The sequence below is a fragment of the Mustela erminea genome, chromosome X, assembly GCF_009829155.1.
Source record: "Mustela erminea isolate mMusErm1 chromosome X, mMusErm1.Pri, whole genome shotgun sequence".
In the NCBI taxonomy this organism is placed as follows: domain Eukaryota; kingdom Metazoa; phylum Chordata; class Mammalia; order Carnivora; family Mustelidae; genus Mustela; species Mustela erminea.
Genome location: NC_045635.1, coordinates 125957781 through 125983350, shown reverse-complemented (window position 1 = coordinate 125983350; position 25570 = coordinate 125957781). Strand labels below are relative to the sequence as shown.

General features: G+C 48.0%; 1 protein-coding gene across 10 annotated transcripts in view; it reads right to left on the bottom strand.

The window, feature by feature from the left end:
* MTMR1 (myotubularin related protein 1) overlaps positions 1-25570 on the bottom strand; it is a 56869-nt gene that overhangs the window by 19815 nt on the left and 11484 nt on the right. For 2 of the 10 annotated variants that reach the window (XM_032331057.1, XM_032331049.1), the window contains exons 3-12: positions 21860-21883; positions 21247-21273; positions 19691-19744; positions 15923-15998; positions 13487-13581; positions 12996-13103; positions 10194-10295; positions 9797-9880; positions 8608-8757; positions 7541-7729 (exon numbers count right to left, since the gene is read on the bottom strand). In XM_032331057.1, the coding sequence (XP_032186948.1) occupies positions 7541-7729; positions 8608-8757; positions 9797-9880; positions 10194-10295; positions 12996-13103; positions 13487-13581; positions 15923-15998; positions 19691-19744; positions 21247-21273; positions 21860-21883 (909 nt within the window). The remainder of the gene's footprint in view (positions 1-7540; positions 7730-8607; positions 8758-9796; positions 9881-10193; positions 10296-12995; positions 13104-13486; positions 13582-15922; positions 15999-19690; positions 19745-21246; positions 21274-21859; positions 21884-25570) is intronic. The other 8 variants (XM_032331050.1, XM_032331054.1, XM_032331051.1 and 5 more) reach the window with 8 other exon arrangements.

Genomic DNA, 25570 nt, shown 5'->3' with positions numbered 1-25570 from the left:
AGCGCCATGTTTGAGTTCACACTTCCACTGTTTCTGGTGTTATCAGAAAGAGACCATTAAGGACACAACAGGCCCCTCTGTGTAAAATGACCCTCCTAACCCTCGGAGGACTCGCCCCCCAGCTCCTGGCACAGAGCACCACACAGTAAGCAGCTTAAAACAGAAATGTCCCCTCACAGTTCTGGAGCCAAAATCAAGGTACTGGCAGGGCCGTGCTCCCTCAGAAGCCCCTTGGGAAAGACTCGTCGTTGCTTCTTCAAGCTTCTGGTAGCCCCCAAGTGGTCCTGGTTTACAGACATGTCACTCAAATCTCTGCCTCATCATCCCATGGCCTTCACCTCATGTCTGTCTCTTCTCTCCTTCTAAGGACCCAAGTCAGACTGGATTACAGCCCACCCTAATTCAACAGGACCTCACTGTGACTGGATCACATCTATAAAGACCTCATTTCGAAATGAGGCCACAGTTCACTCACCTACTAGGTCTTCGGCATAGTTATTTATGGAGACACAATTCAACCCCTTACAACTCTCCAGCACTCATCATCAGGTTTTGAACCTTTAACAACTGGATCTTACTCAAGGCAAGTTAGATTTTTACAGGTTCTGCTAGAGCCATCTGTCTGAACAGAAACAGTTGTACTGCCACAAAAATTTCTGTACAATAATCTGTAAATTCCAAACAAGGAGGTTTAAGGAATTTCAGTAAAATAAAACGCGAATGAAAAGACTACAGCAGCATGATTTGCCGTAGCCAGAAAGTGGAAGGAACCCACTTGCCCAGCAGCGGACGAGTGGACAGACAAAACGTGCTCTCTCCGCACAGTGGAACATTCTGCAGTCAAAGGAAGTGAGAGCCGGGACACGCTGCCATAGGAGTGAACCTTGGGAACCTCACACAGAGGGACAGAATCCAGGCCCCCGAGACTGGATGTATGATTCCATTGCATGAAAGGTCCAGGACAAGGAAATCTATACAGACAGAAAGTAAATTAGTGGTTGGTGGGAGCTAGAGGGGGAGGGGGCGAGAAGGGGCAGCAGCTGCCAGTGGACACAGGGTTTCTATTTAGGGCCACGAAAGCATTCTGGAGTTAGAGGGGGTTGCTGCACAACATTGTGAATATACCAGAAGTCACTGACTCGTAAACTTCGGGACAGATAAAATAGCCAGATTAATGTCATATGAATTTTATCTCCAAAAACGTAATAAATGTATCTGTGAACCCAAAGACCACACCCTTCATTCTGTCTCCCACCACTTAGCACGTGGACATTAATGCTCAGCCCTAAGCTAAATACTGGGGTGACAAGTGGAGACCCTGGTCCTCAAGGCACTCTCAGTCTGGTGGGGTAGCGGGGTGAGAGGGACACGTGCAGCGCAGGCTGAGGGAGAGCACAGGGTGCACTGGGGGCACATGGCCAGGCCTGCGAGGCTGCCAGGGGGACAGAACAGACGTCTGCGTGAGAAGAGAACAGCCGTCGGGGAAGTTCTGCCGTGGGGAGGACGGTCAAGAACACAGGGCAGAGGGGCCATGGTGTGCGGCTACCCGGACGCGGGCCAGGACGCGGCTCGCTGAGAGGCAGGCGAGCAGCTGAGCCGAGGAGAGGCGGCCAGATGGTGGCCCAGGGCTGGGCCTCGCGGATGTGCAGGTGCAGGGAGGCGGCCGGAGCACAGATGAATGTGGCGACGGCGCCATCGGACTTGCGCTGCGGCATCACCACGGCTGTGCTGGGCGGAAGGGCCTGGAGGAGGGTGCAACCTCCCGCAGGGAGACCAGCTCAGAGACGGGCACTCATCTGGCTGAGAGAATCGTGGTAGAGGCAGCAAGACAAGACAGACACGGCGGACTGGAGCTATTTAAGGGGCAACACTCAGTGGCTGAGTGGGGCAACGGAAGTAGGTAGCACAGTGACACCCAGGATTCCAGGCCAGGCTAGGCACCCCAAGAGGCAGCGGTATCCTCTGCTGAGATACAGACGCTCGCAGAGGGAACAGAGGACTCCGCTTTCGCCGTAGTGAGCGCAAGGTGCCCGGGAGGAATGTAAGTGTGGAGGTCTGCCCGCAGCGGGTCAGGAGCTCAGAGCCAGGTCTGGGCCGTGGCTACCAAGACAAAGTCACTGGCCTCTGGAGGAAATCAGACCACAGGGGTCGGGCATACCATGCTCAAGGTCAGCAGGTGAGCCAAGAGAGAAGCGGAGGCTGGAAGCCTGGAAAAGGCCAACATGTAAGACACACAAAGCAAAGGAGACTGAGAAGAGCCGCCAGAGAAGAGAGGAAAAAGAAAAAAAGGAAAGGCTTTTTGAAAAGGAAAGAGTACCGAACTACCTGAAGCTTGGGGAGTCGAAGGAAAGAAGTGAAGAACACAGCCGCACTCCGGGCCAGCAAGCACGGGGCGGATGCGCGCGCCAGGCGGGCCTCGCAGGCGCGCGGACCCAGCGAATGGGGGGTGCTCCCAGAGGCCCGGCGCGAAGTGGCAGGACAACGATGGGGCCAGCTGGACGGGAGCAGTGACCGTGGCTGGAGGGGGTGCTTGCTTATGGCCGGACCGGAGGGTTACGGACGGCAGCACGAGGCGGCTTCCAGGTCTGGCGGCTGAGGGTTGCTCTGTCCTCCGCACGGACAGGTGAGGTCAGGGCCTGCGACAGAGGGGCTGGGGCAGGCTCGCACATTAGAAACAAGTCATAATGGGGCCCGAGTGGCCTCTGGGAGCCTGGGGCTGGGGAGGAGGGACTTGCAAGCACCACTGAGGGCCCAGCTGAGGCTGGAGAATTCAGCCCGCGTGCTGCGAGCCCTCCATCCTCAGGGAACGTTCAGCCCGCGGCGCTGAGGAGGCAGGAGAACAGAACTGAGCCGAGCTCAGCCGAGCTGTCGGCTGGAGGGCATCAGGCAGGACGGTGGCAGGAGGCTAGGACCGGCAGGAGCACAGGGAGCCGGGGGTAAGGGCGCCTGGGGCCCAGGCCCCCAAGCACAGAGGACAGGCCACGGGCCAAGAACTCAGGCTACATCTAGCACTCAGCTGGGAAGTGGTTCTGGGGAGGAGTGGGCTGTTTGTGGCCGAGAGCCCCGTCACCAGCTCCCAGTGGCGGGGGCGACGCAGGAGGGAACATCCGCAAGTGGCCAGTGTGACCGGCACGCGAACAGGCAGTGGGTGTACTTGAACTGCGGCTTTACCTCGGGTCACCCCATGGAATTCTAGAACACGCTTCCACATCAGTGAAACTGCAACACGCACCACCGACAAAGGCGCCCAGAGCACAGTCCTACCTCCGTGGCAGAATTCTGTTTTCATAAAAAACCAGCAGAGCATGCAGCAAAGATGCTGGTACTGCAGGCAGGGGGGAAAGGCACAGGCTCTGGTGTCAAGGAAAACGGATTTGAAATCCTAGCCCCACCACCTTCTCCGCTCCCGCCCTTCCCAGCTGCAAGAGCTTCACAGGGCTGCTGTGCAGATTAAATGCTAATTAAATTAGCTGAGTAAAATCAGTTTTCTCAATTAATGCTAATCCCCAACCCTCGTGGGAGAAAGAGACGCAAACACCCCCAGGGAGCAGCGGCCGAAGGAGGGACTCCAGTTTTCCTCGTGTCACAGCAGCAGTTCTGTGCCTGGGGAAGGCCTGGCAGGCCATCGGCCCATCAGTCGGCCAGTCGCCGGTGGCAGGGGGTTCCAGGTGAGAGAGCGGAAGCCTCCTGGAGGGCAGGCAACTCCCAAGGGCCTGAGGTACGAAGGCGCAGGACAGGATCCCCTCGCTCTCCGAATCCGAAGTACACACACCTGTCCTGTGGGGTCTGCACATTTTCGTCCCCACAAAATTCACGTGTCGAAGACCTAATCTTCAAAAAGATGCTGTCAGCTTCTGATCAGAAGCTGCAGCCTTTTGGCGGGGAGGTCAGGCATCAGCGCCCTTCTAAGAAGAGACAGAAGACAGCGGCCTCCTGCTCTCGGCAGTGTGAAGACACGGTAAGAAGCCAGACGTGGGATCTGCTGTGACCCTGACCTTGGGCCTCCCATCATCCAGAGCTGTGAGAAATGTCTGTTGTTCACAGGCCACTATGATACCGATACTGAGACTTTGTTGGAGCAGCTCGGCTAAGACACCTCTCCCACCCAGTTCTCCCGCGGGACGCTCCTCCTCGCCTGGCAACAAGGAACCCTCCCCCTCATCGGGGTCTCCTGCCACCACATACCCCTTCCTTCTGTGGGTTCCTTTCCTGCCTTCCACCGATGGCTTACGCGACTTGGACTCCTTTGGCGGCCTTGCCCCTGCCCGCCCCCCACCTGCAACCACCACCCATCATGGCACTGGGCTCCATCTCAGCCAACAACCCGAACTTTCTCTGAGCTCCGGAGCTTCAGCTCCCCAACTCAGGCCACCTTCCCTCGGTCTGCGTCTCTCCATGGCCTTCTTCTGAGGACCGCAGTCACGGGACTGAGGGCCCACCCTACTCCAGGATGACCGCCTCTTCACTGATTACATCTGCAAAGGCCCTATTCCCGAATAAGGTCATCTTCTGAGGTTCCAGATGGACATGAATTTCTGGGAGACACTATGCAACCCACTACAGCAGCCAATTATAAAAATCAGTCAGTGAAATGCACCACATTAGCAGAATGAAGGAAAAAAGAAACACATGATCATCTCAACTGATACAGAAAAGGCCTTCAAAAATCTAATGCCCTTCCATGACAAAACCACTCAAAAAACCAACAACAGAAAGGAATTTCCTTAGCCTGACAAGGGCATGTATGAAGAGCCCACAGCTAATATACCCAGTGATGAAGAACTACAAGCTTCCCCTCAAACTGGACCAGGACAAGGATGACTGCTTTCCCGGCTTCTATTCAACAGGGTACTAGCGGTTTCGGACAGGAAATTAGCCAAGGGGAAGAAATAAAAGGCATCCAGATTGGAAAGGAAGAGGTAAAGGGTCTGCAGTTGCAGACGAGGTGTCACATATAGAAGAGCTAACAGGGACTTGGCCAGATAAACACCCCTGCCTGGTTCCTAGACATGACAGCACGACAGACAAAACCATTCTGGACGTGCAGTTCGGTGTCCTGCTTCTGGCTCCTTCACGTGCGAGCATGCGCAAAGCTGCCCTTGCCGGTAGGATGTCCGGCTGCGGCTCTTCTCACGCATCTTCCTTCTCTGGGACAGTGCCGCGGTGGTGACAGGAAGTACGCAGAGAAGCAGAAGGACTCACGGGGTTAAGGACCCACCAGCTGGGAGCATGGGGAACTAAGTGAGAAGGACGCCCCGTGGCAGGCTGAAAAAATGGCACCCCACCCCAAGAGACCTACAGCAGATCTTGGTGACTATGAATGTGACCTCTTTAGGAAAAAGGGTCTTTGCAGAGGTCATCGAGTCAAGGATCTTGAGATGAAGAGACCATCCTGAATTACATCGGGCAAGCCCTGAATGCCGTCACGGGCATCCTTAGAAGAGAGGAGGGGAGACACAGACGCGTAGAGGAGAAGGCCACGGGAAGGCAGAGGGGAGACCCGCACGCGCGGCTCTGCGCACAGAGCGGCCAGCAGGAGCTAGGAGTGGCCAGGAACAGAGTCTCCCCTGAAGCCCGTGGAGGAGCACAACCCGGGCCGAGTTCACACTTCTGGCCTCCTGAACTGTCAGACAATAAGTACGTGTTGTTTTAAGCCACCTAGTTTGCGGTAATTTGTACAGGGCCTGCCCATGTCCTCCCTATCTCCGTAACTGGCACCACCGGTCACTGCCCCGGCCAGACCACCTGGGTGGTGAGCTTACGAGCATCATGTGCGGGCCGGGTTGGATACATGGGGGTCACTACGTGGGAGAGAGCTGAACAGAGATGTCCACCTGACCACAGGATGGAAGGTCGGCCTCGACTTCCAGAGGGATCAGGGTGAAATGGAAACTCGGGTATCAGACTCACAAGGCAGACAGTGTCTGGAGTGATGGCATCGCGGGAGATGGCCAGGGAGGCGGCACAAATTACAAAAGCAGCGCCCAGATGGAGTTCAAGGAGCACCACCATTTGCAGGTTGGGGCGGGGGAGGAGGAGCCAGTGAAGGAGGCGGAGCTGGCCAGGTCGGAGAGAGGGACCCAGGTAGAGAGATGTCATGATGGTTACGTGGACAGAGCCGTTCACTCTGGGCTCAGGAGAGAGGACATGTACCGTGAAGCAAATGCTTTCTCCGGGACAGTACGACCTTCACACCTGCTCTGGGAAGCACACGTGCTGTCATGGCGATTGTGGTCTAGAGAGATGTAGCCACTGCCCAGGGTCACGGAGCAAGAAAGCGGGCCCCTTCTACTCTCAGAGCACATGCTGCGTTCCCCCATGCCACACTGGGTGGCCATGTGGCAGATCGCGTGATTGCTGCTCTGTGTGTCCCTCCCCAGAGACGTGACACACAGCAAGTACCCAGGGAGCGAGGGGAAATGGCGTGGCTGGTGGCTTGTGCGCTCTCTGAAATGGAAGGTGATGGCTTCTCTCAGGAGGGAGACAGGGGCAGCAGGAGGCTGGCTTTACTGGAGACTGTACTCAATGACGGACGAGTCACCACAGAAGGAAGAGGCACAGGCTACCAAGAGACACAGACTGCCAAGCGCTGCTGGGGGTGTGGGCGGGCTGGCTATGGGCTCGGCGACCACAGCCCTACATGTCTTGCCATTCTTGTGAGTTGTGTGCTCTAGCACACCATTGGACGCCCGGGCCCACCCCCTCCTGCTCCACACCCACGGCCAGCTCTAATGCCACCTCCTCCATGAGGCCTTGTCAGCGCCAGGCCCTCTCCTGGCTCCCCTGCATGCTGAGCCCACATGTCCCGCAGGAGCGCACCTCACGGTATCTGTCTTGGTATTTCCCCCCGCACCTGCCCCAGGTAGGCGCGCATTACCTGTTTGTGACCCAAGTGTCATTTTACCAGTAAGTATGAGGTGGAAAGGGCGGCCACCACCTTCCTGATCTGTGAATGACTCAGAGAGGGCCAGGTCCTCCGACTGCCGGATGCGTGCCTGCAGGAATGCACCATCCGAAAGGAATTTTCGACATGGAGAGTGGGTGCTGGAGGCGTGGCCTCTTCGCTGGGGCCGCCTATGAAGGGCCCCGTCCCCCTCAGCGGGCGGGGCTCGATCGGGAGGTGTCCGAAGAGGACACTCCTGCATGCGATTCAGGGCAACTCTGCACGCAAGCCCGCTTTTGCACAGCTGACTCCGTTCTGACAGAGCTTCAGACTGGACAGGAATTCAAGTAATCACCCCAGGTCTCGAGTTAAAGGGACTCCCAAGGGCCTCAAGATCATTTCAGTAAAAGTCTTACTCGATTCTTTAGGGGCTAATTCTCTCTGGGTCTTTGCTGAATCAATTCAGCAGACAGGATGGCGGAGAAGCAATGAGAGAGACGCCGCGCACAGCCACGCGGGCCGTGGGCCAGCGAGGCCCAGCCGCGGGCTGCTCAGAGAGACCGCCTTCCGGAGGGAGCAATGCCCGGTCTGCACAACAAACTATGGCCAGCGCGTGACAGGAGAGCCGCCGCTTCCGTAGCGCTACTGAGAACATACCTTGTTCGTGTCGGCAACACTGTTCTGCCGGGCGTCGAAGATGATAAGCTTGTGGGACTGCGCGTTGGCGTCCATGATCGTTTGCAAGTATTTTTCGTCTTCTTTGCAGCGTTTGTCGTTGGGACCCACCAGTGGCTGGCTGCAACGGGTAATCGTTGCCTGACTTTCTGGATGGATCCACGACAAAACCTAGCGTTTGGAAGCAACAAGCATTAGTATGGCTCCTAAAATGCCGCGCCCTGATTGCCGGGCAGTAAAAGTAAGCTGTCTTTTCAAGCACGGCCTCATCTGCACACGCTCCTCCAAGGCGACGGCTGAAACCCATCGCCGCACGACAGTGGCTCTGGAACTCGGTGCTGCGTCAGGCGGGAAGAAGTCTGACTAGATAAGCTCCAAGAATCCCTCGCACCTGTCAGATTCCATGACTCAAAGGAAAACAGAAACTAAGTCAAAGTCGACTAATGTCCAGCCCCACTTCTATTTTGAATGACGCATTCTGTCTCCTCATTTAAAAACATCTTGCGTGTCCCCACGCACATACGGGGCAGGATGAGGGCAAAGCGAGGACAGGCTCTTGCGAGACGGCAAGCCGGGCTCCCAAACCTCCCGCTGTCCTCAGGCGGCCGGAGGACGGGGGTCCCGCCGGAGCGCACTCTCGGCTCTCCGACGCCCACGGCCCCTGCGAACGGTGGGTGCCATGGGGGGCGGGGGGACGCGCACGGTCACTGTCCTCAGAGCGCACGTGTGCGGCTGTCCCTCAAGAGAAACACTCGGGCCCCTGCCAGCCACTACGCTGCTCTGGGTGGTGGTGCCGCGAGCTGCTCGGCGTCTGAGCGAGTGTCTTGGCTCTAAGACGCCCTGACGAAACCAGCGAAGGGCGCCGTGAATGCGGCAGCCGTGCGCCCCCTCTTGCTGCTCCCTGGTGGTCCCCGCTGCCTGGGGAGGGTTTTAGGCCTATTTTTCCACTTTCCGTTTTGTTCGCTAGACTTTTTTCTGTCTTGCTCCTTTCCACATTAGATCTAGGTACAGTCTGGGTTTCTGCCTAAGGGACAATGTTTATCACTTACCGGGACTCTGCCTTTTGCTCGAAAGGCTGCCACTTTTGAAAGGTCATCATCTTTCACACTAGTCGGCACAACAATGACAGCAGGGTAGGTGTCACAGAGCTCATAGTTACTGTTCACTTTCGATATTTTCCAGCTCTCGTTTGGCAAGCCCTGCAGGGTGTTAGAGAAGGGCGGGGGAGCAAACTTTCGCATTTTCAGAAAGTACTAACTGGGAACCACATCCATTTTTTATTTTCTCCTAAAATCCATTCATAATTTGTCATTCACTGCTACTCAAAAGTTTAAATATATGTTTATCTAACAAAACCTATTTCTTACCCATTTTTAAAAATTTAATGAAGCAGAAGACTTTTCAAACGTATTTTAAAATGGTAAATATCACATACTAGAATCCCAATCCTGTACATTTCTTGCTGTGTTTTCTATAAAGAATGTGCATAGTATTGCAATGAGCGTTATTTTTTAAAATTTTTTGTCTTTATTCAAAAGGTAGAAGTCGGATATCTAAAACTTCTTTATTATATGCTTTTCTTCCATTAGAATTTATATTTTTATTCATAGATTCTTTATTGCCCATTTATTCACCTGTCTTTCTGTTTGTTTGTTTGTTTGTTGGTGGGCAGCGAAGCAAGGCTGACTGAGCGATAGAGTGATAGTCCAAAGCTCCCAAGGATGGAGCTTTTGAGACACAGAAACTTTCTGCAAACATTTACAGAAAGCAATACCAACTGAACATACAGTGGAGACAAAGATCAAATATGATGAAAACAGTATCTTATTGGACTGTCTTGAACCTGACAATGCACTGAAGACTTTCTAAGCACAGGAACACCACACCAGGCTGATGTAGTCTCTCCATACACTTAATCTAATTCAGGCCATTGGTTTTGATCCTTACTCATCAACTCATCAGCAGAATATGTAATAAAAACCATCTGGTTGATTTGCTGTTTAAACCCTTGTGCTCATACTCCACTTGCCCTCTGGAAAAAGGCTGAGCAGCAACAGCCTCCAAGGACCGGCCTTGGGACAATGGGGCATCCCAGGGATGAAGAGCGCACAAGCTCCGTCAGTCATACCTACACACGACTGGCTTCTAACGGCTTCTTCTCTACTATATTTCTACCCTGTCAGAAAAGAGAAAGATGCTCAACCCACTATTTTCGGTTTGATCAGGACCTTACTTTACCTGTCTCTTGTATTCAGATACAGGATCATAAACTTTCCACCCATTCATGGGAAATTTTTCTTTGTAGCTGAATGCAAAGAGTGTCTGGATACAAAAACCACAAAATACACACGTTAGTGCTCCTTTGCTACATGATATACCCAATATTTAAGCTTTTCATTCAGCCATGAACTAAATATAGGAAGACTTCTATTTAACCTGTATATTTTGAAGCAACAAACTGGCACTTTCCTTAATCATTACAAAGAATGGACAAATTTTAAACATCTTAATATTAGTCACAAAGAGAGAGGAAAGAGATAAAGGAAACCTCTGGAAAAAAGGAATAATTAAACATGACTTTTGCCCGCCCCCCCCCACCAAGGCATACAAAAAGGGTTTATTTTGGTGTACTTGCCTGCCCATTGGAAAGAGGAAATGCAAGTTTGTTGAGGTTTTCAAATATCCCAAGTTTACTCTGTTCTTCCTGCTTATAAGCAAGTCGCAAGTTCCTCATATCCTATTAAAGAATTAGCAAAACTCATTTATTGAACATTGACTGAGTATCTGTGAGGCAGACATGTTATAAAGAGATAAATGAAATATCTGTATTCATTTCTCCTGTTATAGATTGCTTCTACTAACAAAAGACAACCACCGAAAGCACCTCCAACAAGATAACAGCCATTGAGGAACCTGGAACAACGGGGACGCGCTGGGGAAGGAACTCCGCAGCTGGAAGTGAGGAGGTTTAGTACCGAGAAGATGTGCACTGACTAGAAGATGTGCTAGAGGTGTGCACAAAAGCAGCTGCGAGCTTTAAGCTGCCCGAGAGTCGACTGCAGAACCTGCAGCATCCACAGAACGGAACCGCGGCAGAGCTTCCTCTCTGTGCTCACAGCAAGGACTGTGTGTCACGCAGAGACTGCGGCCCTCAGGACACTCCTTACAGAAATTCAGTGCTGTTTCCCAAAACCAGTTTCTTTTCTTTTTTTTTTTTTTAAGATTCTATTTATTTGACAGGAGGAGAGACAGCGAAAGAGGGACCACGAGCAGGGGGAGAGGGAGAGGCAGGTTCTCCACTCCTGCTATCTGACCTCTTTAAACCTACGCCATTAGTTAAACACAAAAGTCTCACGTTTCCCTAACATGACACAAAATTTGAAGATAAAAATGACCACAAACAGATTAAAGTAAGAGCAATTCAGGCAGTGGCAAAGTTACGGTTGCAATATTTTGATCACAGGGAAGAACGGAAATGGCTGCAGTGGCCGTGACCGCAGGCTGCCGCGCGGAGCCGTCAGAGTGCGGCATCACGGGGGCGCCTGCGTGGTGCAGTGGGTTAAGGCCTCTGCCTTCGACTCAGGTCATGGTCCTGGGGTCCTGGGATCGAGCCCCGCATCGGGCTCTCTGCTCAGCAGGGAGCCTACTTCCCTTCCTCTCTCTCTCTCTGCCTGCCTCTCTGCCTACTTGTGATCTCTGTCTGTCAAATAAATAAATAAAATCTTAAAAAAAAAAAAAAGAATGCAGCAGCATTTCTGTACCGATACCAAGGACTTCCTACACAGATGTTTGGGGCGGGGTGAGGGGTGGCTAGGCAATACACTACCACCCGTGTGTGTGAAGACCACACAGACACGCTTGCGCGCCCAGCGTGTGCACGGCAATCGGCAAGAGCGGGCACCTGCCTGGAGAGGAACAAGGTGGCCGGGGGCTGGGCGGACACAGACTTACTCTCCTCTACACACCCCTTTTGTACCTTCTTAGTACCTTGTGTACCACCTGTTAAAAGAAACCAAACCTTACCCCTTGCAAGGTTCTCAGGCATGAGCTGAGAGGACTAGGGGTGTGGCCCTAGTATGTTTAGCTGGAAAACATTTTAAAACCACTATCAGCAAATGCTCACCGGGGCCATAAAAACATCTACGCACAGCAGCCCCAGGACACCTGCCTAGGCAGTGTCACTTTCCTGTGCGCCCTCCCTCCAAGCGACTCTGAACAAACACATATGCACGCACACACACATGCACACCTTGGTAGCTGATTGAGCTCACTTGCTATTTAGGATTGCTGAGAATGAAATCGTTCTAAGCAAAGGAGAGAGCAGGTGAAAAGACTCCGTAGCAGGGGTGGGTGGCACGAGGTGAGTCACGGCAGCCAAAGGAACCAGACAAGCAAGAACGTGGGGGAAGGTGGCCAGAGGCGAAGCCACATGGGGCCATCAACCGGCTCAGACACACGGGCTTTTAGTGAGTCTTTCCCTCTAGCCTAAGGATGATGGGACATTACCGGCGAGTTCTAAGAATGGAAAAGTCAAGTTCCCAAACTGCAGGACTCGTCAAATCACCCCTCTGCTTTAAGCCCACGACTGCTTCACACAGCTTGCCATGGGGAACCCTGGCCCGAGGACAGATGCAGTTTGTCGCAGGACAGCACTGCCTTGAAGCACCCACAGGGAGTCTAGGATGCCAGCAAATTCACGATCTGCAAGAGTAAAGTATTCTTTGAAAAAAGTGGGTTCAACTACAGTCTGGGGTCAACCAGAGGGACCTGTCTCGAGAGGTGTGATCAAAGCAAACAGACTGGCAGGAATCCAAACCCTGACTGTGGAAGGGACCCTAGCAATTCTGCACGGACTCTCCTTCCCGGGACTTGAGGGTCATGAGTAAAGTATAACCCGTGAGGTAAGGTCTCTGGGAATAAGACACACTGGATAAAGTGTTTCTTAAATGACTAGTCAGCATTAAAAACATCACACACATCTCTACTCCCCACTGGAAGAAGTGGAGGAAACCAAACATAAAATCCCGACATTAAGTTTTAATCACGGGATTTGTACACTATTGCTTTCTCTTCAGAAAGTCTCTGACCATCCACTGTTCTGAAGGGTCCTGTTGAAAGAACAAACTGGAACAAAAACAAAACAACACTATTGATCTCTGCTTTTCACTTGGTTTCTCCGAAACGTAACAAATAACATGAACACTGAGGTTCTAGGTCCGTGTTTATCAGAATACTTCGATAGAGGACAAGAGGTTTACCTCAACAGCTTCCAGAGTGGCATGAATTAGCTGATACAAGATTTGAAGCGGCCTCTGTCCTGAAACCATGTGACTTACTGACACTCCCGGGGATTCTCGCTGCCCCAAGACCGTGGTGGGCGCGTCCGCGAAAGCCCCGCGCGACCACCCCGGCAATCCCACCTGGCTTGGCACCACACCTTGCACACGATCTCTATCCCGCAGGAATTGTCCCCATGGCTCTGCGCGCCAATCTTCTCAACTCGGCTGATCACGCCAAGGGGAACATCGAGGACAAAATTCGGGTCCTGGGTTTACAAATGAACGAAGGCCTATCAGTGTCAGTCAGCAGAGCTTTCATATCTTTCATATTTGAAGACTTCTCTGGGCAAAAACACACATTTATTTCACATTTCCCCTTTGTCCCAACTACAGAACTGAAGTCTGATTTATAACATGCTTTATGAAGTTGATGTCAAGACGACAATTAAACTCCTCCCACCTGATTTAAATGCAACTTTAATAGCACTTTTTTCTAGATGCAAAATCTATTTCCAAATGTGTACATCTTAAAACTCACCCCATGGTTCTCTCAGAGTGATGGGATTTGAGGGTTCTTTCTGCTTTCTTCCTTATCATTGACTGTGTTCTAAAGTGATTTTAAAAATAAAATACCCCTCTAAAAACTTACCCTCTCTACATTCTTGAAGTACATCTTGAAGTCCGTCACTGTCAGGGTTCCACTTACCGCTCCCATAAATGGGCAGATGTACATGACGTCTTTCACTGAAAGAAAGAAAAAAAAAAAGACCAAGTAGCAACTTCTGCCAGACTTGTGTGTCAATGAATCTTGAGTTTCCAAATATAGACACTTGTGATTCCAGTTTTCTAGGAGTTTTACATTTTTTAATCACATTAAATAAAGACACAGGTAGTCTTCTAAGAAGACTGGGTTTTGTAAAACAATTCCGATTTGCAACTTAGTGGGGTCTTAAGTAAAGGGCTTCATAATAACTTACATTTTGTCATTGTTTTCCAGGTAGTTAACATTTTCCCTGAGCAATAAATTCATCATGTTCAAAAACACAGTTTTCAAACTCTGAAGACCCTCGGCTGCTATTTCCTCAGTTCCCCCTAATGAAAGCGAACGCACCTCCAAAGGAAACTGCAGAACCACCTCGGGGGCACGGAAAACGACTTCTCTGCTTCCAACTCCTTATCAGCCTCCATGTCAATTTTCATTTTCTTATTGTTAATATCAACATATTTAGTATCGCTATCAACCATGTACGAGCGTCCATTGAGAGTTATGAAGTTCCCGCCATCGCAAAGATGCTCCAGCTCCGCCGTCTTCTCTAAGTGCCACCGCACCGGAAGAGCGGGAGCGCGTACAGCTATCGGGGATTCCGAGGGGGACGATTAAAGGCCCTACAGTTGTCATCCAGCCAAGTTCTCAAAACATTTCCATTAAACCTTTCTATAGCTCGGTATGTACTAAGCAGCTTCTATTGCTGGGGTTCTAGGGAGAACCGGGCACAGTTCCTGCTCATAAGAAGTCAAGCCCTATGAGAGGCACCACACAGAAGATCACCACTGTAGGCTAGCCTCACAAATGCTAACGTAACCTTGTGGGCACAGTAAGAGCTCAGAAAAGGCCCCATTTAGCTCAGCAGGGAAGCAGAGGGGTGAGGCAGGATGGGGAGGCAGAAGGGGCGCGGGGAGGAGAGAGCGCAGAGTTGTGGGAGATTAGTATGGATGCAGCAAGGATGACAGGACCGGGGAGACTGATTCGCGAAGGTTCAGAGCAGCGTTGTCTGCAACAGCCAACAAGTAGAAGCGGCCCAAATGTTTACGAATAGATGAATGCGTAAGCAAACTGTAGTGTAGCCACACTACAAGACACTGTTCAGCATGAAAAAGGAATGACTGTTGACCCATTTCACAACATGGATATCAAAATAATTATGCGGAGTGGAAGGACCTAGACAAAAAAGAAACTACTCAATGATTACACTTCTATAACACTGTAGAAAATATAAATTAGTTAGAAAAGAAAGGAAAGAGGAAGGTAAGAAAGAAAGAAAGAAAGTTTCAAGACCACCGATGGGATAAGCAGGGTCTAGAGCCACAGACCAGGATACTCAGTAGCAGTATCATTTGGAGGCCCTGGGAGAGCCCAGCTACTCAAACATTCTTTTTTTTTTTTTTAGATTTATTTATTTATTTCAGAGAGTGAGAGAGCAAGGTTGGGGGAGAGAGACAAGAAGACTCCGCTCTGAGCCCGACATGGGGCTCAATCTCATGACCCTGAAATCACAACCCTGAGATCACAACCCAAGCCGAAACCAACAGTCAGATGTTTAACCGACTATGCCACCCAGACGCCCCTCAAACATTCCTGACACGAGATGATTATACTGACACCAAGCACACATCTTTGGGAGGGAGCCAGGAGGGGAGAAGCCAACACTCTGTCTAGCGAACTAGACTGGCCAGCCCAAGCCCTGCAGTGGTGAGATGAAAAGGTGACACCTAGCTGCCCTCCCGTCTGCTCACAGCACAGTAGACTACCTGGGAAATGCCTGGCGGTCCAGAGGGGATGGCGGTACTCGACTCGGGCCCCTGCCCTTACAGCGCAGAGTAGGAACACATGCTCTTTCTCCTGTGCTCCCACTGTACTTTCTGGCATCTCATAAGCCACCGAAATTCTTTTGCCAAGTTCTCAAAACTGTTATTAAGATGTGACATGGATCTTCTGGCAATATATTCTTATAGCGAAGGATTCCAACGAAGCATTACATTACAACGAAGTTGTACATTACAGTGAAGTTGCAACGAAGCATTACGTTATAGTGAGTCTAATCAGCCTTCAGTTCCTCAGGAAAAGTCAGGCCCCTCTTCTGTTGGTGATGCCACCAAACACTCAACTGGAACTTAGAGTGGTCCTATGTAGTCTTCTACCTCTTAAGGTCATGATGACATTAAGAAGAATGAACAGACCTAGTCCACTTGTCCCCTCATTAAATTGTTTTGGCTGATCTCCAGCACATACCTCACCCATGCTTGCAAGCAAAATACCATTTCATTTTATGGCTCTCAATAAGCACAGTGTACTCATTAAACTTACCAGTGGCCTTGATGGATTCTCCTGGAAAAAGTGGCGTTTCTTCCATCTGTGCCAGCTTATTTCCATCTCTTAGGGCCTGGCAAAAAACCAAAGAGGAGTAAATCTCACTTTCCTACTGCATACCTGGGAAGAACTGTAGTGTTCTGTGCTTTTGCTACATGGCTATAGAAGCGTGCAAACTCGATGCCCCCTCCCCCTACAAGACAATCTCAAAGCTCAGCATCACAGGACACCATGCTGCATTTTCTAGCAAATTGTTACACATATTTAAATCCACAGTTAGAAAGCATTAATACAGAAATGGCTTGACATGACAGATAGATACTGTAATCACCACACAGACAGCTATAACAAGTTGCCTACAGAATTTGGAAGGTCAGAAAAAGGTTACCTTCTGAGCATGAAACAAACACAGGTGAAATCAACATTAGATGTAGATGCTTAGTGGGCTGTAAGCACTGTCTAGTGTGGGAAACCCCGAAGTCCAATGGAAGTAACCAGAGAGGGGTCTCAACGGCAGGGACATTCTAAGGAAAGCCCTAGGCTTCTGTACTGCAGCCCAGCTACCTGCGTGTGTGCGCAAAGCGTCAGGGTGGGGGGAGCAGGGAGGGGCTTGTGAGTGGACATCCCCTCCAGGCCACAAGAGAGCGTGCTCTGGTCCAGCAGACAGGACTGTGCCCATCACTACTGTGGCGCAGGGTGTGTTTCTTGGGCTTCCCCCAGACCAATTCGCTCTGCGCCGAGTCCACGCTCACCGAGCAAATCGCTGATGACTTCTCAGGTTTCCTGGCTACAATGATACCAGGAAAACAACGTCTTGGATGGCTGCAGAGACATACACCCACACTTGCAAGTGTCCAGACTGGCCCTGCTGCCCACTAGCCAGCTTCCTGTGAGTTCCGTTGGATATAGTGCCAGATAGCTCAGGAGAGCTGAGAAAATGGCGTGCAAACTACAAAGTTACGGAGCCTGAACTTGGGGCCGACTCCAAGTTACTGCCACCCTGTGACATGCTGCCAAGGAAACTGGTCACTTTCTCCTCGGCATCTTTGACATCATGTGTCACGAATAAGAATAAGGTGTTCAAAATCCCAGCAATTCCCAAGCTGTTTCATAGAGCATTAAATTCCCAAGAGATGTGAATAGGTCTTTTTGGGGGGGGGTCAAATTTGGATAATCCTGGGTGAAAGAAAAGCTAAACTGTGGTTTGTTTTCTCATTATAGTGAGAAGAGTCTGTAGCATATGCATGTACACCAAATCAGCAAGAGGGCGCTAGAGTACGCCACATTTCCCACACGGATTTGATCAGGACTGCTTTCTCCAAAAAATAGTTAACATTGAGAGGCCACTAGTGTTTGGCGGAAAACAGGTCAGACACTATTATGTTTTCATAATATTTTGTGAAGCAAAATATTTAAAAAAGATTAGAATTTATAATTCTAAATTACTGAACACTGTAACTCTAGATTATTGAAAATTCAAAACTAATTTTTTGCATAGTTACAAGAATACTCCAATATGTTTTGTTAATGGGACTTAGAGGTCAATTTAAAAATCCTATATATCATAGTTTTATCATTGTTATAAAACAAAGAAGGGAAAAAGCTCAAAATACAAAAAGCAAATTCCATGCTAAATTTGGTTGGGGTATGTCTGTTCTACAGGGAGAGTACAAAATGATGTGGTCCACCCTCCTTATCAAGATACATGATTAAATAATACAGATTAAGGGCTCATTATTACCTCTGAGCAATTTTATTCAGTTTGACGTTTTGGTCCAGATTGGTTTTTAAAACACTTCAGCCAAAATTTTTAGGGACATAGAGAACCATTAAGGGTCAATGGAGAACTGTTAATGGATTCATTTTTATACTCGTATCTGATTTGGAAACATCTTTTATCAATAAAGCATAAGCCAATATTTATACTTCTAAATGTCCAGTTTTAGATATACTAACAACATCACCAACCTCAGAAGCTTTGAAGTTCTGCTTTCTTTTGCCTGAACCAGTGATTAATTTTATAATATAGTTACTAAGCGAGAAAGCTAGTTCAATCAATATCTCAGTTTATAGTTACTTCAAATATTATATCATTAAAGCTTATTTTAGTGGTTAAATATTATCATATATAGACCTAAATTCCTTAACTTATATTTTAAAATAAATGGGGATAGGTTATTTCAAGATAGCAAGATAGAAAGCAAGCTGTTCTAATCAACTGAGCCTGAAGGGGAGCAGGGAGAGATGGGGGTGGAATGCGAGTCCCTGTCGCCTTACAGCGAGCCACATCAAACACTCTCAAGTCTCCAACACAGGACGGGAGACACCAGTGACTGGGACCATTCTGAGAATGTACAGGGCTCTCAAGACTGAAGTTGAAGATCAAACATGTCTCTTCCTTTCTGATAGTCATGTTCGGCTTGAATTTGGCTTGAAATTTGGCTTGAAATGTCTGTGCATTTATATGAGGCATGAATGTGCTGGTGAGACACAGTGAGACAAACCTTTCACTAATCATAATTTAATCTGGGACATGCTTTATAAGTGATGGAAAAGCAACTATCAGAACAAAACAAATGATCCCACTGCTTCTGATTTTGTACAGGAAACACATTTAGCATAGGAATTCAAGAGAACGGTTTCTAAAGGCTCGTTACTTTGTAAGTACAGTAGATTCCCTTAATAAAGCTGGTTATTAGGAAATGGGACTCACACTTGTGCTACATTAAACTTTGACTGCAACTACCAAGTTGCACAAGACATGATTTGACCCTTGATTTATCCAACCCATGTACAGTATAACCAAAGAATGGAATATTCTTGTGGACAAAATTTGATCTCATGAACACACCCATTCCTCTTGGTGTCTCTGCTCCATGTGTTGCCCAGTTGAGGAATTCCCTATGGCGATCTCATCCAAACCCTGTTCCAGTGACCCTGAAAGCCCAATGGAAAGCCCAGCAGCTCCGTGAATCTGTCCCCGAGGACTCCAGCCCACCAGGTGGCCCTGGCCTCTCTGCTACTTTCCTCATCATGAATCAAAGCTGCTGGGTGGACAGTTTCTGTAATGGCGGCATGCAGAAAACTGGTTTTCAAACTAGGCTCTCCAAGGTGCTTCCAGGGTCACCAAAGGAGGGTGGGCTGGGCAAAGGCACAGCTGAGCACAGGGTTGCTGGCCAGGCTTCCCTGGAGCTGCTCTTCTAAGTGCTTTCGCATATGGAGATTCTAACTAAGCTTCAAAGAAAGTTCTCCTGCTTTGAAAGACTCCAGAGGGTCTTGAGGAACTGAGCAAAGAGTAAGCACTCAAGAATCTTGATGCATGGTTTTTTTTCTTCTGATAGGTAAATATAAACCATACGGACTCATTCTGCAAATACCTACAAGGGGCCAGGTACTACGTTGGGCATAGACCGTGCAAATTTGAATAAAGCCAAGTCTGCACCCTCAAGGAGCACCCTTAGCATATGCATCTGTCCCCTCTCAATCTCTACAAAGGCATTTCAGAGTCCTGGTGTGACCAAGACTCCGTACCTCACAGCTGACCCTATCTGGGAAGACTGAGAAGCACAGATGAACAAATTTCCGGTTGACAAAATGTTGGATAAACCAATTTTTGCAAATAATGTCATAATGGAATCTACCAAACTTGGACAGGAGAGCACTACTGTAGTGGGAAAGCATTTGCTTATCATCTAGAAATCTAGTATGAAATGGCTTCTAAATGCACGATCTGTAGCTACAAACAGATGAACATGTAGAACTTGCCACCTGATCCGCTTCGGCTTCAGAAGGGTAGCCATTGTGTTCTTCCTGAACCTCCTGCACAGCACCAGGTGCACGGACAAGAAAAGGCAAAGAGGAGAAAGAGAAACACGTGCAAACAGACAGGTGAAAGGACAGAAGTTCTTTTTTAAAGAGACACTAAGCATGTAAAAGTTGACACACCTTTCACGGCTTTGCAAATCACAACATTTTCCCCCTTGGAGTTAAGGAAATAACGTGTTGGCCATCTATAGCATCCTCAGCCTAAAATGGAGTATCTAGTCTGTGTTTGTGTTGGGGCAGAAAAATGAAAAGCAAACAAACATCATGGATTTCAAAGAATGTATGGTCTTTTCTAAATCAAGCAATATTATAGCATATGGCAAAGAAACAAAATAACAGACACATAATATGCTCATAGAACATAAAGCACCCCACAGTAACTAAGTAAAGGGCAAAACCAAGCCAAAATACAAAGGCAGTCCATAGACATGGATTTTAAACTTAGTAAGTACTCTCATACTCTACGGAACTATTGTTCAGCGCTCAAGTCCACTAGTATAACGAGCTTTCCACGCACATGCGCATGCACACATTACATGCTGGAGACATACATATACATACAGTCTGTAAATTACTGCTAAACAAATGTGCTTTATGAATCAAGACTGCGTTAAAGGTTTCTATTTTTACAGTATCAATGTGCTTCAAAGAAAAGCTAAAAGGTCACGTATCTCTAAGTGTTCCCAAGCTCTTTAAAGGTATCCTGTGCTTAATTGAGCCTCTTCAGAGAATCAATTCATTTCCAAAACTTTAAAAATCGGACTTTCAGTTCAGCAGGTGGTACAAAGAACATAAATGCTGAAGACAACAAGATGATAAAAGTTCTATCAGCTCTCTGGGGCTGCAAATATTAAAATCTGGCATAGATACATTTTTTTCTTCATGAAACTTTGGTTCCCATGACTATATTTCTTGAAAAGGCAATCAGTGAAGAAGTAGCAAAGCTTTAAAAGAACTTACTATTTCTCACCTTTCATTTTTACAAATATGGTGAAATACATTGTCATGATTTATCATCAGATTGGCCAACTACAAAGTTGGTACTGCTACCCTTCAAAGGAGGGTAATTTTTTAAATGCAACCGTTTTTGAAATTTTCATTTTCTTAAATACAAAGAAAATGGAATCATTCTTTGCTAAAAATTTTGAAGAACAGAAAAATGAATGACTAAAATGACAAAAAGCCACACAGTAGTTTGAAGTCCATGCAAATGGGAAGTCAAACACTGATATTTAACAAGGTGAATCAGGGAAAGAAAATGATTCTCACGAGCAAAAGGAAACATAGTGAAAACAAAGATTAAACAGAGATAAACCAACTGGGATAACAAGAATTTTATTTAACCTGCTTATTTTTGTACTACTTCATTGGCTTCAGTAAGATTAACCATTTTAAACTCAAGTCATTATTCTGTTAAAATCCACATTATTTTCATTGACTGGATATAGGTTAATTCTCAAACATTTGACACTCAGGTTCAAACGCATGCACATTACCAATCTTTGTCTTGCTTTATGCATATTCTGAAATAAAGGGAAGGAAAGTCATGAGGAAAATGCAAGCGACAATCCACTTCTCGTAAAAGCTACATCTGTATTTGAAGAAATACTAACTGGGACTGATTCTGCTAAATTTATCCTCAAGACTAGCACTTCTGCCCTTCAGATTCAGCATGCAGACAGAAAGGTGACTTGGACTGTGCATCAGAGAGGACGGACAGCAAATCACCACTTTGGTGCTGCTGTTACATTCTTTAGCATGAGTTACATAGTAAGCGAGGTGACAAGAGGACTCTGCGGGCCATAAGAGCCCCTGCCGTGAATCTCCACTGGGTTAGAAATCGTGCAACCCAACAAAAGTCAGAACTGCACGCTGGCAACAACGTTAGCATCCTGCCCTCACACACACCAGCTTTCACGGCACATAAAAACACCGGAACAAACAAAGCGTTTCTAGTGAACACTTAAAGCTATGACACAGCAGGCCAAGTTGATCCAAGTGACTCATAAACCCAGTGAGAAGGTAAAGAACACTAAGTCGACTAAGTGTTCATCAAGCACAGAGACACACAAGTAGGAGGTCCATGTGCGGAAAGCCACATATCCTTACCCTTATATCAGGCCTCCTGAAAACCTGTTAGTTAAAACACAGAACATCATCATCATGGACACATTACTATTGACCCGTGAAAGATGCTGTTAAGCTCACCAGCCCATCCCGATGGAGCAGACTAATCCTCTCACTAAACCAACCAGATCAATCCTAACACATTTGCCCTCTAAATTTTGTTCGCTATCGAATCAATCTTAACACATTTGTCCTGTAATTCGCAGGCAAGTCTCTGATGTGGAGAAACTTATTGCCCTTGGGCAAAGACAAACTACATTATTTTAAACACAAACCCCTTCTGTCAAGTACCATTATAAGCCACTGTGAACAGACTGTGTTTGAGAAGTTCAGTTGTGTGTCTGTTTGGAATACTGAATGCATTTTCCCCACAGAAACAATGACACAAAACGGCGGTTCTGCTCCCAAGCCAGCCCACAGAGACAAAACAAAAACGGAACCCAAAAACCACAAAAGCCCCCACACTTGACCCAGAGCACAGCTCAGCAGTTGGTGCTAATGGTATCATAAACCCTAGTTAACCATAAATCTTAAGCTGGTTGCTGTAGAAATTATATTTCCAACTCACGCTCAGGACACCAAAATGAAACTCTGTGCCGTGGCCATCAGGCCCGGAGAGAACGGCGCCTGCCCCTCAGCCTGCCAACACGGAAGGGGCAGCTGCAGGTGGGAAGAGGTAGCTGGCTCTGCTGGGCGGGGAGGGCAGGGAGGGGAAGACGGGGGAAGCAAAGGTTCAGTAACCCTTAACTACGCCTGTGACTTCCCCTCGAACACACAGTGTGTGCGCTGGTGAAGCTCTGGTGGGAGAAAACACTCAGGGAATGGGTGGAAAGCAAGGAAGAGGTGAACATCTGTCCCCCAGTCCCCAGGCGGAAATCCTACCACCTAACCACTATGGTTCTATGGGAAACAGGTCATAAAAAAAAAAATCAGCAGAGGTTCCAATTATTAGTTTTATAGTTTTACTCAAGACAGATAAGATCATATGAATACAAAGCTATTGACTTCAAAGAACATCACTGTATCACCATTAAAATATGCACTGATGTAATGGGGTGCCTGGGTGGCTCCATGGGTTAAAATATCCACTGACATAAAAGAGGTTCTGAAATAAGTGATGATACTATAGCTCAGACACCTAAAGCCCATAAATTCCTAAACATAAACTAAACTAAAAAACCTAAACCTGCCCCCTTTTTTTCTTTTTTGCAGGAGGGGGCGATGGATATGTTTATCCTCTTGATCGTGGCGATTAAGAGGTGAATACCTATCAAAATGAATTAAACTGTATACTTTAAATATGTGAATTACACCTTGGGAAAGTTGTACAAAATCAAGAAAATATATGCCTATGTGAGTAAACAACGCAAAATGGGGCAGAGATGGCTCCATCCAGACTCCAGAGAGAGGGTCTCCCGCTCCGAGCACGTTCCCGCCCTAGTGAATGGTTCCACGTGCAACAGTGCGAGGAGCACAGAGGAAAACAGTGCATTTTTTCCCAGACAAGCGCCAAGATCTCAATTTGTATACAAGTTTGCATTGGGGTTAAAACTCCCTTCCTCTGCTCTCAGGCCCCTCTCAAAATGTCCCTTGGGGGCCCCCCGCACCAGAGAGGCAAGGGATCCCGCCGACCACTGTCTCTCGGTGAGGGGGTCGCTGTGCTCTTCCTTGCCTCTCTAGGCTCTCCGGGCCCCGCACGAGTGCACCAGGACGGTACGGCCCGGTCTCCCGAGCCGGTGGCGGGTCTGCCTGTGAGCCCTGCCCTGAGGAAGAGGCCGCGGGTGTCCACGGCTGCCTCTGGGAAAGTGTGTTTAACTCGGGGCCCACCGTGGCCTTACACCTAAGCCAGGCCCTCCAAGCCAGCTTCGACCAGTAACTCTGGCCTAACTCCGTTTGGCTCCTGTCTTAATTCTTCATAAGGTAATAGCAGACACCACAGAACCTCCAATCCTGGAAGGATTTTGGAAGCTTTCACACGCAGCCGGTGCCTGTGGGACAAAGACCAGCAAGCAGTTGTGTCGAAGGTGCTGTGCTAGGTGCCTCACACGAGTCATCTCAACCCTTGGACCCTTGCAGCCACTGGAAGGAGATACTATTATGCCTCTGTGACAGAGGATCGTGCTGGTGCACAGAGCCCAGAGAGGCTAAGTCAAATAAGTATCAGTCTTTTATAAGTGACCTGTTTAGAACTTATGCGTCTAAGAGGCTTCTTTTTTTTTTTTCTTATTCAAGAAAAGATGTGATAGTGAAGTAAAAACACCCCTGTTTTCTATTTCAGGGGTGAAGCCTACAAAAAATTTTACTGTAGCTATCAGACCACTACAGAATGAGTTAAAAAGAAGGGGTACGAAGCCTGCTCTGAAGAGCGAACTGTTGGCTCACATCATTCCTCTTGCTGTTGGTGTCTTAATAACCAGAATTCTACCTAACGTGGTGGTCACTGGCTGGCTAGAGTCACAGGCCCTGGGCAGGTGAAGACAAATCTTAACTAGTCCTCAAAATATAACCCTGGTCTTCGGTAAACTAGTCATACCCGAATCTTGCCCGACCCCCTTTGTCAAACTCTTGCCTACAACAGTCACTTTCCACTCTCTGAAGCCCTCCGGGAAAGGTGATGAAGAAGCTGCTCGTGTTTAATTCCACCCTTGATGAAACATGTTGGCCCCAACTCCCACTCAGGAAAGAGATGAGGATATTTGTAATGGAACTAGTAAACTGAGATCTGATAACTGCTGATAACCTTCCCCTAACAAAATTCTACCATCTTTACTGGCATAACTTTGTTTCGTTTAAATAATACTTCAGATGTATCATGAGTTTTAGATGTATTCATCAGGATTTATTTTACACGCAATATAGAATCATTCAGCAGTCTATAAAAATCTTGACTTTTTAAAAACTAAATTTTAATTTTGAGATAATTGTAGATTCACAGGCAATTGTAAGAAATAATAGAGATTCCAGGTACCATGTCATTCAGCTTCCCTAATGGCAGCTTATTACAGAACAATGCCAGCACCAGGAAACTGACACTGATACAATCAAGATGCAGAACAGTGTCATCACCAGGAGGACCCCACTGTCACCCTTCTACAGCCACATCAGCTTCCCTCACTGCCCCTCCCCTTCTTAGTCCCTGGCAACCAGGAATCTGTTCATGACTATGGTTTTATCATTTGAAGACTGTTACATAAATGGAATCATATAGTACATGACCTTTGCTGAGTGGCGTTTTTGGCTCAGTGTTAATTCCCTTAAGACCCATCCAATTCTTTTCTCTGTCCTCTCTATTCTGCTATTGAACCCATTCACTGAGGTTCTTTTTTTTTTTTTTTAATTCCAGTTACTATATTTCTCAGTTTTAAAGTTTCCATTTGGTTCTTCTATCTCCTATCTCTTTGCTGAAACTTTCCTATTTCTTTTCTCTCGCTTCCTCTGTCTTCATTGGTTCGAGCATATTTTTAATTGTTTGAAGCTATTTTCTGATGGCTTCTTTAAAATCATTTTCGCAGAACTCTAACATCTGTCATCTCAGTTCTGTCACCTACTGATTCTCTTTGTACAGTTTGAGATCTTTCTGGTTCGTGGTGTAACGAGTGGCTTTCAATGGCAAGCTGAACATCCTGAGTACTAGTCACGAGAGCAGGGATCTTACTGAGACCTTCCATTTCAGCCACCTCGCTCAGACGCTGC